This window comes from Cydia amplana, chromosome 9 (genome assembly GCF_948474715.1).
Source record: "Cydia amplana chromosome 9, ilCydAmpl1.1, whole genome shotgun sequence".
NCBI lineage: Eukaryota > Metazoa > Arthropoda > Insecta > Lepidoptera > Tortricidae > Cydia > Cydia amplana.
In genome coordinates, this window is record NC_086077.1 from 12,800,107 (window position 1) to 12,815,142 (window position 15,036).

Below are 15,036 nucleotides of genomic sequence, written 5' to 3' on the forward strand. Positions count from 1 at the left end.
ACTGGGGTGCGGGGGACGAGGTGAGCGAGTCCCGTGCCGTGATTGGTCCGTTCAAAGACACGGACGTCACACAAAGACACTTTGACTCGAAAGTGGAGTAAAACTACCGTATATTTGTGGCAGAGGGGGTAGCGCTACTATGCTCAGTCTGGAGGATGTCTTGTCTGTGTACATACCATACAGGTTCATCTAGTCAAATTACACAAATTGACTAAGCCCCACAGTAAGCTCATTAAGGGTTGTGTTGTGGGTACTTAGATGATGTTAATTAAAATAAATATCATTTATTGCAAAGTAACGACAAGTAAAATAAAATGGTTACAAAGTTATTAAGCAGAACAACTAGAATACACGTTGTTATGACGTCCTTTTATAAAAGTTTTGTGCCTGTGAAGTTGTCAGGCTTTTACAATTTTACGTTTCGTAGTACGAAATAAATAATTTTGATACATAGAAATCTGAAAAGTAAAAATGAAAGCAACATTAAATCTGATTTACGGCAGCGCGCCGTCGTATGACAGCTCTTGGTTTACTTCTCTGCTGAATACAGTATTTTTTTTTATCCAACAGATGTCAATTCTGCGCAAAGACTTTCACCCGAAAAGAGCACATGGTAAACCATGTCCGCAAACACACGGGGGAGACTCCTCACCGGTGCGACATCTGCAAGAAGAGCTTCACCAGGAAGGAGCACTTTATGAACCATGTCATGTGGCACACAGGTAACTAACACTAAATGTAAGGCCTGAGTGGACGCTCGAGTTGGGCGTGCAGCGGGGCGGGGCGTGTGGCGTGCATGTTAAACAAATGCAAGCGTATAGGAGCGGCCTTAGTGCACGCTGCTCAAATCACTTGTGAGCCCGACGCTACGCTGCACGCCCCGCCGAACGCTCCGCTTCGAGCGTCCACTCAGGCCTTACAATTAGATTGCCTGTAGCAAGCTGAGTCGGAACGTAACTTGTGGTGATTACGGAAATTCAAAAGTACATCATCGTAGTACGGTGATTTTTCACTCAAGCATGACAACACCCCACTCGCCTTTCTTTCTTTCATTTGCTATCGCACGAAACAGCTATCCTATCACCATCTGTTTATAATTTAATAACACTGTTTAAGTTCGCATGTCTTGAACTTGTGTGTTAATTTCCAAGTGCCACAGAATTAAGCTTCGACTTGGTTGTTACAAGAGAATCTTACTGAAAGCTTTGTTTGGTAAAACTTTCAACAATAATGCAAGTAGTCTTTGTCTTTTGTCTTGGTTGATAAAGAAATGGTTAATATTAATATGATTTCAAATTAACCAAATCAAATGACTTGCATTTTTAAATTTTTAGTTTTGTATTTCTGCATGCATGAATTAGTTAATTTTTACATAACGCTTTTTAAAGTGGTAGAACAGTTCTATTTTATAATAATTCTTGTAAACCTACCTATTATTGGCACCCAGCAGTGGCAAATGTGATCACAACTCATTGTCGGCACATTTAGTGACTTGCAGGATATTGTTAGTGAGGTAGTGACCAATATCCGGCAAAAACTAGATGCCTAAAGTTCCTAGGATGCCAATTTGTGGGTGGTTTATCCAAGTACTGACACTGTCCATAACTACCAAGCCTGCACCGATCGGGCCACGGTGGTGCAGAAATTAGAATATTGAATGATTCAACTATTGACGCAATTTGTTCAATGTGAGTTATTGAAGATCTAACACATTATTGTAAGCAAGATTAACATTATGGTCTCCCAAATTTATAGTTCTCTTCGTCTAACGAAAACAAACACCTTTTTAATTATTTTCTATATTTTTTCCGGGAGACAGATAAGGGTTTCATTGCAACTAATTATCAAAACATCCTATTATCAATGCATCTAAACCAATGTTACTATTAACGACTTTGTATCAAAATGCCTAAATCAATCTGAATGTACAGTCACGCTCCGTGATTGTTACGCCATTTAGGGTTCTAGCTAAATTGGACATTCCATAGCGTAAGTATGGTACATCCAATTTAGCTAGGACCATATGTGGCGTAACAATCCCGTGTGGTGACTGTACATGTCATTTCGATCTGCTTATGTAAAAAAAAACTAGCAATTTATATTAGTACACGTTTTGATACAGTCGTTTCGTGTTTAGGTGTAAAAAGAATAGGGTATTTTTATAGTTGCGAGAAAACCTTCGCTTTTCGAAGAGAAAAATAAACAGGGAGTGACATAGTTGCATCATTGAATAACATTTTATTTTCTGCCCCACCCCCATAGGTGAAACTCCACACCATTGTCAAATATGCGGCAAGAAGTATACTAGGAAGGAGCACTTAGCAAACCATATGAGATCACATACAAACGATACCCCGTTCCGCTGCGAACTCTGTGGGAAGTCTTTCACGAGAAAGGAACACTTCACCAATCACATACTGTGGCATACCGGTCAGTATTAGTTTCCAATTAACACCCATATCTGAGTTAAATCTCCGTGGCAGGCTTGGTTTTTCTTATAAAAAGCTGCTGATTTATGCTTTTACCTATTTAACAAAGTAAACTTAGTATTAGATGTATAATCATTTATTTGGTATAGCTTAGGATCATTCACTGCGCTCGTAGTTTAAAAATAAATTTAATTCTTTGACTTCATACAGAGTATATACAAACATAACAAATGGAATAGTTTCAGTAAAAGTAGTTGCCAAATACCCTTCACCCCTAGCACATGATTGGCGCGACAGCACCTCGCGGCGAGATAGACTTCCCGTCTTTTTCTAACTATGTCAATAAAAGAGGGATGGGTAGTCTATCTCGCCGCGAGATACTGTCGCGCCAATCTTGTGCTAGCCCGGCAGCGGTACGCTTTTAAGCCTGTGCACACCGGCTTGCGTGTGCGTGATGTGCGCGTGCGCTAAAATGTTGGAGCCGCACACGTCACGCAAGCAGTGTGCCGTCTCTCATAAGGATCTGTATACTACAACGCTGCACGCGCACGTGCACGTCACGGACACGCAGCTGGTGTGCACAGGCCTTTTATCGACTGCTAGTTTACGCAACAACAAAATGCAATATGAGTATAATTTCCAGGCGAAACCCCCCACCGCTGCGACTTCTGCTCAAAAACTTTTACCCGCAAGGAGCATTTACTGAACCACGTTCGGCAACACACGGGCGAGTCTCCGCACCGCTGCAATTACTGCTCCAAGTCCTTCACGCGGCGGGAGCATCTGGTCAACCACGTGCGCCAGCACACCGGAGAAACGCCCTTCCAGTGCGGATACTGTCCCAAGGCCTTCACAAGGAAGGATCACTTAGGTGACTGACATGGAATAGTAGCTTTATTTATTTATTACTCAAATAAGTGACACAGCATTACAGTAAAAACCAAGGCACTGTGAAACTACAAAACAAGAAAACAAATAACATGACAAATTAAACATTAGATTTGGGCGACGGCATAACAGTGTGGCTCCGTGGTGTCTTTAAGTAGACAAGACAACTACTATATTGGCTTAAGCGTTCCCTATCAACTCAATAGCTATAGCATCTGAGAATTCAATCCAGAAACTACTAGCATGGGATAAACTGTTACGGGCCCACTGACTAACAGTCCGCTGGACGATATCGGCCTGTCAGTTAGAACAAGAAGTTGACAGCTCCGAACAACTGACAGGCTGATATCGTCCGGCGGACTGGTAATCATTGGGCCCCTTTGGGGTCATCCTCGTCACACGTTTAGGGGGAGGGAGGGGGTCTAGAAAATGTGACATGTTGTGACATGGGGGAGGGGGGAGTCACAAACATTGTGATGTCACTTTCACTTCATCAGTAACCGAAAATTACCTAATTTATATTTTTTTATTTGCTGTACAGTTAAATAATGACATTTTGGATGTAACTTTCATTGTGTTATAAAATTACTAATATTTATATATCAAAAATATTTTTTTATTAAAAAAATAATGCCGAGTTAATATTGTCGATTTCGTTGAAAACAAAATTGCCTAAAATGTGACATCACACCAGGCGGGGTTTGCAAAATGTGACCAAGTGTGACAAAGAGGAGGGGGGGGGGGGGGGGGGGGTAAAAAAAACCTAGAAATTCGTGTGACGTAATTAATGGATGATCCCTTTAGATGAAACGATAATTTTACTTCTTTTGTATATCCAGTAAACCACGTGCGCCAGCACACCGGCGAGTCTCCCCACAAGTGCTCGTTCTGCACCAAGTCGTTCACACGCAAGGAGCACCTCACCAACCACGTGCGGCAACACACGGGCGAGTCGCCGCACCGCTGCACATACTGCGCCAAGTCGTTCACCAGGAAGGAGCATCTCAACAACCATGTCAGGTGAGAACAAACACTCATTGACTGTCCCCCCTCATATAGGCGCATAAGGATTTTACAAGGAGTACCTGACCAACCACGTGCGGCAACACACGGGCGAGTCGCCGCACCGCTGCACATACTGCGCCAAGTCCTTCACCAGGAAGGAGCATCTCAACAACCATGTCAGGTGAGAACAAACACTCATTGACTGTCCCCCCTCATATAGGCGCATAAGGATTTTACAAGGAGTACCTGACCAACCACGTGCGGCAACACACGGGCGAGTCGCCGCACCGCTGCACATACTGCGCCAAGTCCTTCACCAGGAAGGAGCATCTCAACAACCATGTCAGGTGAGAACAAACACTCATTGACTGTCCCCCCTCATATAGGCGCATAAGGATTTTACAAGGAGTACCTGACCAACCACGTGCGGCAACACACGGGCGAGTCGCCGCACCGCTGCACATACTGCGCCAAGTCCTTCACCAGGAAGGAGCATCTCAACAACCATGTCAGGTGAGAACAAACACTCATTGACTGTCCCCCCTCATATGGGCTCAAAAGGCTTTTACAAGGAGTTGCCGACCAACTACGTGCGGCAGCACACGGGCGAGTCGCCGCACCGCTGCACATACTGCGCCAAGTCGTTCACCAGGAAGGAGCATCTCAACAACCATGTCAGGTGAGAACAAACACTCGTTGACTGTCCCCTCATATGGGCTCAAAAGGCTTTTACAAGGAGTTGCCGACCAACTACGTGCGGCAGCACACGGGCGAGTCACCGCACCGCTGCACATACTGCGCCAAGTCGTTCACCAGGAAGGAGCATCTCAACAACCATGTCAGGTGAGAACAAACACTCATTGATTGTCCCCTCGTATGGGCTCACAGGAACACCTCACCAACCACGTGCGGCAGCACACGGGCGAGTCGCCGCACCGCTGCACATACTGCGCCAAGTCCTTCACCAGGAAGGAGCATCTCAACAACCATGTCAGGTGAGAACAAACACTCATTGACTGTCCCCCCTCATATGGGCGCATAAGGATTTTACAAGGAGGACCAGACCAACCACGGGCGAGTCGCCGCACCGCTGCACCTACTGCGCCAAGTCGTTCACCAGGAAGGAGCATCTCAACAACCATGTCAGGTGAGAACAAACACTCATTGACTGTCCCCCCTCATATGGGCGCATAAGGATTTTACAAGGAGGACCAGACCAACCACGGGCGAGTCGCCGCACCGCTGCACATACTGCGCCAAGTCGTTCACCAGGAAGGAGCATCTCAACAACCATGTCAGGTGAGAACAAACACTCGTTGACTGTCCCCCCTCATATGGGCGCATAAGGATTTTACCAGGAGTACCAGACCAACCACGGGCGAGTCGCCGCACCGCTGCACATACTGCGCCAAGTCGTTCACCAGGAAGGAGCATCTCAACAACCATGTCAGGTGAGAACAAACACTCATTGACTGTCCCCTCATATGGACTCAAAAGGCCTCATATGGACTATAAGGAGTAGCCGACCAACTACGTGCGGCAGCACACGAGCGAGTCGCTGCACCTACTGCGCAAAGTGATTCAAACAACCATGTCAGGTGACCATTAAATTGCATATTGGGAAAGGGGTTACTAAACTCGCCGTCCGTCGACCTCGGAGCTCGGAATAAAGTTGTTAGGCCTGATTTCCTGCTGCCATAGGATACTATACTACTAATGTCAGCGTAAAAGAATCAGTTAAAAACTTGAAATCTTGGTGGTTGTCACAGCGGTACGAGTAGATCCAGAAGTGGTAAGGCTTTTGTCGTCGATGCCTTGGATATGATCAAGGAAATCTTACCCCAATCCACCGAATCGATATAATACGAACTTACACCTTTGCTTTTCGGTTGAATTATTATTTGATGTCTTATTTTTTAAAGGTTTTTGTCTATTCCAAATGGTAATTTTATATAATTTATAGAGTAATAAGTGTACCTAATAACACCATAAGTTCAAAAAAGGGGTATAGAGAAATAAAGGCGTCTGGTGTTTTATTTAGTATTATAGGATTTATATTTATTTTTGAAAGTTTTTGTAAAATTCGTCAGTCATGAGTAAGAGTAACGTACGGTCGACAGGGCTCCCGACTTACGCCCCGTCTTCATGTTTATTTTATCCTGTCGCATGAGCCAATGTAATAAACAATGCTGTGCTACCGACTACTGTGCAGAATTTACATTAATTTTCATATAACCATAGTTCCTAATAGCATGTATTGAACGCATGAACTTTTCACGGTTTCCAAACCCAAGGTAAGCTAATCTCCGTATCACATACGCATTCGAATCAGGCGTCATTCGTGCCGTTTCCCCCGCTAGTAGCACAGCATTGTACATTCCGATTTGAGCTCGGTCCCCTCCCCTCTAGTCGGGCTGCTCCCATTTGTCCCGCTCCCCGTTTATCGGTAGATGTAAAGTTTACCGGTGAACGTAAAGAGGAGACAAACGAGAATAACCCCTCTAGTTTATTTCTGCTTGTGTTTGAATCGGAATGTACTGCTGTTGCAGACAGCACACGGGGGAAACTCCGCACAAGTGCACGTTCTGCCCAAAGGCGTACTCGCGCAAGGAGCACCTGAACAACCACATCCGCCAACACACCGGCGACGCGCCGCACTCCTGCTCCTACTGCAACAAGAGCTTCTCCAGGAAGGAGCATCTTGTCAATCATATCCGGTGCGTATCTATAAACGGACACCGTTACTATATCGCAGCACCGATTAGTTGGATTCGCGCTTGGCGAGTAAAACGTGATTTTGCTGATGATTCAGCCGTGATTTGCCAGAGAGAACGCTGTCAATATTTTACCAAACTTAAAAGGCGCATGGTCAAAGGTGGAAAGAAGTTTAATAACTAAAAAGAAAAAAGCTTTCAGTTTGTAAACGGAAATCGTCCTGGAAACCTACGAGACTAAATAAACTAAAAATTTTCAGGCAACACACGGGTGAGACTCCGTTCAAGTGCACGTACTGCTCGAAGTCGTTCTCTCGCAAAGAGCACCTCACGAACCACGTGCACCTGCACACCGGCGAGACGCCGCACAAGTGCCCCTTCTGCACCAAGACATTCAGCCGCAAGGAGCACCTCACCAACCATGTCAGGTTAGTGCTAACACAGTTATCATCATAACTGTAGTATTGCAATAAAGCGAGGCTCAATGAAAGCTCATTTAGACGGCGCGCGAACTCGTATGCGATTTTAGTTACATTGCGGACCATTGAGGTTACATTAATTCAGTCGACCGATCAAATAACGCAATGTAATGATACTCGCATGCGAGTTCTCGCACCGTCTAAATGAGCCCTAATACGGGCAGATTAGATCCGCTCAATTTCAGTCTACCTAAGTCTAGCTCTACTTGCCGCCAAAGACAGACGTGAGTGGCGAAATATCCTCGATTTTTTTTCCACAGTAAAGTAAAAAAAAACTCAATAATGTGTCTCTCTACTGCACTCTATATCAGGGATGTTGCGAACATCCGCATCCGCATTTTCAACATCCGCATCTGCATCCGCATCCGCATAAAATCGATGCGGAGCTTATGCGGATGCGGATGTCGAACAAGTCGGTACAGGAACGTCTTAGCGGCGGCGTTAGTGCTAGGTAATTTCGTCATTACCTATAACGAAATCGTCTAGATCCAGAAAAGTCGGCCAAGTTACTGTTTATTAAATATAACGCACCAATATTCTTGCTCAAATACTAAACGTTTCGTTTTTTTTTAATAAAAAAATACTAAAAATGTAATATTTGACGTTTTCTAAGTACCTAATCTTGACATCCGCATCCGCGGATGTGAGCCTTTAAATATCCGCATCCGCGGATGTCAAAAAATCTGCATCCGCAACATCCCTGCTCTATATGCAGAAAAGGCAGTTTACAATGTGCATAATGAAAAACAAATATCCAATATATTTTATGTGCAGGATACACACGGGCGAGTCGCCTCACCGATGCGAGTTCTGCCACAAGACGTTCACGCGGAAGGAGCACCTCACCAACCACCTGAAGCAGCACACGGGCGACACGCCGCACTCCTGCAAGGTCTGCTCCAAGGCCTTCACCCGCAAGGAACATCTGGTGGCTCACATGAGGTCAGATGTTTACAAGTTCATTTACCCCTTGAGCTCCAGGGGTTGAGGGGTTTTTGACTTTTTATACATTTTTAGGGTTCCGTAGCCAAATGGCAAAAAACGGAACCCTTATAGATTCGTCATGTCTGTCTGTCTGTCCGTCCGTATGTCACAGCCACTTTTCTCCGAAACTATAAGAACTATACTGTTGAAACTTGGTAAGTAGATGTGTTCTGTGAACCGCATTAAGATTTTCACACAAAAATAGAAAAAAAAACAATAATTTTTTGGGGTTCCCCATACTTCGAACTGAAACTAAAAAAAAATTTTTTCATCAAACCCATACGTGTGCGGTATCTATGGATAGGTCTTCAAAAATGATATTGAGGTTTCTAATATCATTTTTTTCTAAACTGAATAGTTTGCGCGAGAGACACTTCCAAAGTGGTAAAATGTGTGTCCCCCCCCTGTAACTTCTAAAATAAGAGAATGATATAACTAAAAAAAATATACGATGTACATTACCATGTAAACTTCCACCGAAAATTGGTTTGAACGAGATCTAGTAAGTAGTTTTTTTTTAATACGTCATAAATCGCCTAAATACGGAACCCTTCATGGGCGAGTCCGACTCGCACTTGGCCGCTTTTTTCTGAAATAGCGTGTGCGATATCGAACTTAAAGGTAACTTTTTATTGTGTCCGCGGAGAGGTTAATATGTAATTGATAGATGGTTTTTATACATTCGAATTTGTGCCTTGACTCAATCACAATAAAGTCGATATTTAGAACACGCCAACCAATAGTAAGAACCATTTCTTGTTATGTTGACTTTATAAAATTACTGACACTCCAGTCTACACCAACTTGGGTACGTGTTTGTTCTATAGTTACTGAATTGATGTACGCTTGGCGATTATGGGAAAATTTGAGCCCACTAAAGTATATAATAGCCGGTACCGCAGTAGTTCACAGTTGGTATTTTATTTGTAGATCGCACAGCTGCGGCGAGCGGCCGTTCAGCTGCGGCGAGTGCGGCAAGTCGTTCCCTCTGAAGGGAAACCTGTTGTTCCACGAGCGCTCCCATAACAAGAACGGCAACGGCGCCCGGCCCTTCCGGTGCGACATCTGCTCCAAGGACTTCATGTGCAAAGGTAACGGGATGATGAACAGTGATCTGTTTTTTGGATTCGACATGGGGTGAACGACCTCAATCATTATGTTAGTATGGATATGCCCCGGGAATCCGGGCTTTATGTTGTTAGAAAAGGCAAAAAAATACAATGTGTTTATTTTAATGTCCACAATGTCAAATAGTTTTATTGCTCACCAAAAATATAAAGCAATAACATTAACATTATAAACTTAAAACTAAAAATAGTACATAAACAGATGGCCTTACTAACATGCGATTTAATAACCACTATAAATCTCTCCAACAAAATGTGAACTCTTTAGCTTTGATATTTTTACAATAAAATTTAGAAAAACAATATAAATTTAATGTTCTGTTTGTATAAAATTTAAATAAATAATCATTATTTTTTCAATATTCGGTTTGTTCGGTATCGCGGGAAACTGTCGTATCTATATTAACTTTTCTACTTGATATCCCGCGAGGGAGAATCCAAATAACCGATCACTGATGATGAATTAAAAAGAGGGAGAAATCTATATATATAAATGCAAGTGTCCTGACTGACTGACTGACTGACTGACTGACTGACTGATTCATCAACGCAGAGCCGAAACTACAAAAGATAGAAAGTTGAAATTTGCACACTAGGTTGCATTTATAAAGTGTACAAGAGATAAGAAGCGATTTTGAAAAATTCAACCCCTAAGGGGGTTAAAAAGGGGATGAAAGGTTGTATGGGGAACAAGTTTTATTTTAAGCTAAGAATTTGAAACTTTGTACAAATGTATTATATTAAAAAACAAGAAAACTAATTTCAGCGTTTTTGAAAATTCATCCCCCAAGGTGGTGAAAAAGGGGTTAAAAGTTTGTATGGTGATCAAATATTTTTGTGAGTGTGGGACTTGAAACTTTGCATATGGGGATATTATTATAAGACAGGAAAAGTAATTTCAGCGTTTTTGAAAATTCATCCCCTAACAGGGTTAAAAAGGGGTTGAAAGTTTGAATCCATTACAAATGCTTTGAAACTTCTTAGAAAGGCATAATAGCCGATTACAAAAAAAAAGTAATTGCAACGTTTTTGGAAACTCAACCCCTAAGGGGGTTAAAAAGGGGATGAAAGTTCGTCTTGGGGTGCAAATTTTATTTTGATCTAGAAACTTGAAACTTTGCAAAAAGGTATTAAATTAAAATACAAGAAAACAAATTTCATCGTTTTTGAAAATTCATCCCCCAAGGTGGTGAAAAAGGGGTTGAAAATTTGTATGGATATCAAATATTTTTTCGAGCGCGGGACTTGAATCTTTGCATTTGGGGATATTATTAGAAGACAGGAAAAGCAATTTCAGCGTTTTGTAAAATTCATCCCCTAACAGGGTTAAAAAGGGGTTGAAAGTTTGTACGGGTTTCAAATTTTATTTTAAGCTAGGAACTTGAAACTTCGTAAAAAGGTATTAAATTAAAATACAAGAAAACTAATTTCAGCGTTTTTGAAAATTCATCCTGTAAGGTGGTGAAAAAGGGGTTGAAATTTTGTATTGATACCAAACAGTTTTTCGAGCACGGGACTTGAATCTTTGGATTTGGGGATATTATTAGAAGACAGGAAAAGTAATTTCAGCGTTTTGTAAAATTCATCCCCTAATAGGGTTTAAAAGGGGTTGAAGTTCGTATAGCGTTCAAATTTTATTTTAAGCTAGGAACTTGAAACTTTGTTAAAAGTTATTAAATTAAAATACAAGAAAACTAATTTCAGCGTTTTTGAAAATTCATACTCTAAGGTGGTGAAAAAGGGGTTGAAAGTTTGTATGGATATCAAATATTTTTTCGAGCGCGGGACTCGAGTCTTTGTATTTGGGGATATTATTAGAAGACAGGAAAAGTAATTTCAGTGTTTTGTAAAATTCATCCCCTAACAGGGTTAAAAAAGGGTTGAAAATTCGTATAGGGTTCAAATTTTATTTTAAGCTAAGAACTTGAAACTTTGTATTATATTTTTAATATGCAAGAAAACTGATTTCAGCGTTTTTGAAAATTCATCCCCTAAGGTGGTGAAAAAGGGGTTGAAAGTTTGTATGGATATCAAATATTTTTTCGAGCGCGGGACTTGAATCTTTGCATTTGGGGATATTATTAGAAGACAGGAAAAGTAATTTCAGCGTTTTGTAAAATTCATCCCCTAACAGGGTTAAAAAAGGGTTGAAAATTCGTATAGGGTTCAAATTTTATTTTAATCTAAGAACTTGAAACTTCGTAAAAAGATATATTTTTAATATGCAAGAAAACTAATTTCAGCGTTTTTGAAAATTCATCCCCTAAGGTGGTGAAAAAGGGGTTGAAAGTTTGTATGGATATCAAATATTTTTTCGAGCGCGGGACTTGAATCTTTGTATTTAGGGATATTATTAGAAGACAGGAAAAGTAATTTCAGCGTTTTGTAAAATTCATCCCCTAACAGGGTTAAAAAGGGGTTGAAAGTTTGTACGGGTTTCAAATTTTATTTTAAGCTAGGAACTTGAAACTTTGTAAAAAGGTATTAAATTAAAATACAAGAAAACTAATTTCAGCGTTTTTGAAAATTCATCCTGTAAGGTGGTGAAAAAGGGGTTGAAATTTTGTATTGATATCAAACATTTTTTCGAGCGCGGGACTTGAATCTTTGGATTTGGGGATATTATTAGAAGACAGGAAAAGTAATTTCAGCGTTTTGTAAAATTCATCCCCTAATAGGGTTTAAAAGGGGTTGAAGTTCGTATAGCGTTCAAATTTTATTTTAAGCTAGGAACTTGAAACTTTGTTAAAAGTTATTAAATTAAAATACAAGAAAACTAATTTCAGCGTTTTTGAAAATTTATCCTGTAAGGTGGTGAAAAAGGGGTTGAAAGTTTGTATTGATATCAAACATTTTTTCGAGCGCGGGACTTGAATCTTTGGATTTGGGGATATTATTAGAAGACAGGAAAAGTAATTTTAGCGTTTTGTAAAATTCATCCCCTAACAGGGTTAAAAAGGGGTTGAAAGTTTGTACGGGTTTCAAATTTTATTTTAAGCTAGGAACTTGAAGCTTCGTAAAAAGGTATTAAATTAAAACTGCAAAAAATTTGTATTGATATCAAACATTTTTTCGAGCGCGGGACTTGAATCTTTGGATTTGGGGATATTATTAGAAGACAGGAAATAGTTATTTTCGATACAAGTGCGAAAAAGAGGAAATTCGAAACGAGTGGCGATAAATTAAAACACGACCGAAGGGAGTGTTTTAAATTGACACGAGTTGCGAATTACCTATTCGCACGTGTATCGAACAACGTTTTACAGTACATATGGCACTTTAAAGTTTCGACATACGCACGAAAAGTGCTATTTTACGCACTAGTGCGGAAAAGTAGCCCCATATGTACTGTAAAGTAATTTTAGCGTTTTGTAAAATTCATCCCCTAACAGGGTTAAAAAGGGGTTGAAAGTTTGTACGGGTTTCAAATTTTATTTTAAGCTAGGAACTTGAAACTTCGTAAAAAGGTATTAAATTAAAACTGCAAAAAATTTATTTCAGCGTTTTTGAAAATTCATATTTCAAGGTGGTGAAAAAGGGGTTGAAAGTTTGTATGGAGATCAGATATTTTTGTGAGTGCGGGGCTTGAATTTTTGTACAGAGGCATTTATTACAATACAAGAAAAGTAATTTCAACGTTTTTAAAAGTACATCCCTTAAAAGGGTTAAAAAGGGGTTGAAAGTTTTTATGGGGTTCAAATTTTATTTTAAGCTAGGAACTCGAGACTTCTTAAAAGGGTATTTTATTAAAAGAGAAGAAAACTTATTTCAGCGTTTTTGAAAATTCATCTCTCAAAGTGGTGAAAAAGGGTAAAAAGTTTGTATGGAGATCAAACATTTTTGTGAGTCTTTGTAAAATGGCATTTTATTAAAATACGCGAAAAGTAAATTCAGCGTTTTTAAAATTCATCTCTTAAAGGGTCGAAAGGGGGTTGAAAGTTTGTAAAGTTGCAAACAAACTTGAAACTTCGTAAAAAGGTATTTCATCAAAAGAGAAGAAAACAAATTTCAGAGTTTTTGATAATTCATCCCCATGGTGGTGAAAAAGGGGTTGAAGATTTGTATAGAGGTCAAACATTCATTTGAGTGCGGGACTTTAATCGTTGTAAACTTTGTATATGGGCATATTATTAAAATACAAGAAAAGTAATTTCAGCGTTTGTAAAAATTCATCCCCTAAAATGGTTAAAAAGGGGTTGAAAGTTTGTATAGGGTTCAAATTTTATTTAAAGCTAGGAACTTCAAACTTCGTAAATAGGTAGTTAAGTAGTAGGTTTTATTAAATAGAGGACATGAAAATCTTCTGGTTGAGAGGGATTATATCGAGAACAATTTTATTCAGTTAGGGGCTTGAAGCTTCGTAGGTTGTGAAAGACAAGTATCATGCGTTGTAATATTAATAATTAACAAATGATTAACCGTCTTACTGCGATCTTTTGCTGCATAATGTTCTAAGCTAATGTAGAATATATAACCACCAATATACAAATCCACGCGTACGAAGTCGCGGGCAACAGCTAGTTGCTTATAAAAGCCGAGTTCAGTCAAAATTCTGTCTTCGCTTCGGCCCGGGACGGAAACATGTATATAGAGGAGTTTACTCCGTTGATAATGGCTGACATGTTTGTTTTTTTGTATGATTCAGGTCACCTGTCGTCGCACCGACGCACGCACGCAGGGGCGGCGGCGGCGGGCGAGGCGGCCGACGGCGCGCCCGCGCCTGACTGCGGGGACTGCGGCGTCAAGTGCGAGAAGGACGCGCTGGAGCCCGAGCGGAAACACGAGCCCCGGTACACACACACACACACACACACACACAACACGTCACGCCAACACAGGGGCCACGTGCTCACTGTACGTCCAGCGGTTGAATAAAAAACTGGCCAAGTCGAGTCGGACTCGCGCACGGAGGGTTCCGCACTATCAACAAAAAATAGAGCAAAACAAGCAAAAAAACGGTCACCCATCCAAGTACTGACCCCGCCCGACGTTGCTTAACTTCGGTCAAAAATCACGTTTGTTGTATGGGAGCCCCACTTAAATCTTTATTTTATTCTGTTTTTAGTATTTGTTGTTATAGCGGCAACAGAAATACATCATCTGTGAAAATTTCAACTGTCTAGCTATCACGGTTCGTGAGATACAGCCTGGTGACAGACGGACGGACGGACAGCGGAGTCTTAGTAATAGGGTCCCGTTTTTACCCTCTGGGTACGGAACCCTAAAAACACCGTGCCGAGGACAGAACGCCGGTCGAAGATGATTTAATGGGCGTATTGCGTCGTGCTGCTGACAAAATCGCTAGTACTGTCGCCATCAGATATATCGGAGCGGCCAAGGTGTTCACAATATCTGAACACGCACTATGACGCCTTGACAATAGAGGCGTGTTCAGATATTTGTGAGCGCA

The 15,036-nt window shown here is 41.1% G+C and overlaps 1 protein-coding gene across 1 annotated transcript in view; it reads left to right on the forward strand.

Moving 5' to 3' along the window:
- LOC134651155 (zinc finger protein 271-like) overlaps positions 1–15,036 on the forward strand; it is a 30,024-nt gene that overhangs the window by 12,494 nt on the left and 2,494 nt on the right. Inside the window, exons 12-20 of the mRNA XM_063506191.1 lie at positions 571–722; positions 2,263–2,430; positions 3,073–3,300; positions 4,157–4,337; positions 6,872–7,039; positions 7,297–7,464; positions 8,290–8,457; positions 9,430–9,590; positions 14,272–14,416. Coding sequence (XP_063362261.1) covers positions 571–722; positions 2,263–2,430; positions 3,073–3,300; positions 4,157–4,337; positions 6,872–7,039; positions 7,297–7,464; positions 8,290–8,457; positions 9,430–9,590; positions 14,272–14,416 — 1,539 coding nt within the window. The remainder of the gene's footprint in view (positions 1–570; positions 723–2,262; positions 2,431–3,072; positions 3,301–4,156; positions 4,338–6,871; positions 7,040–7,296; positions 7,465–8,289; positions 8,458–9,429; positions 9,591–14,271; positions 14,417–15,036) is intronic.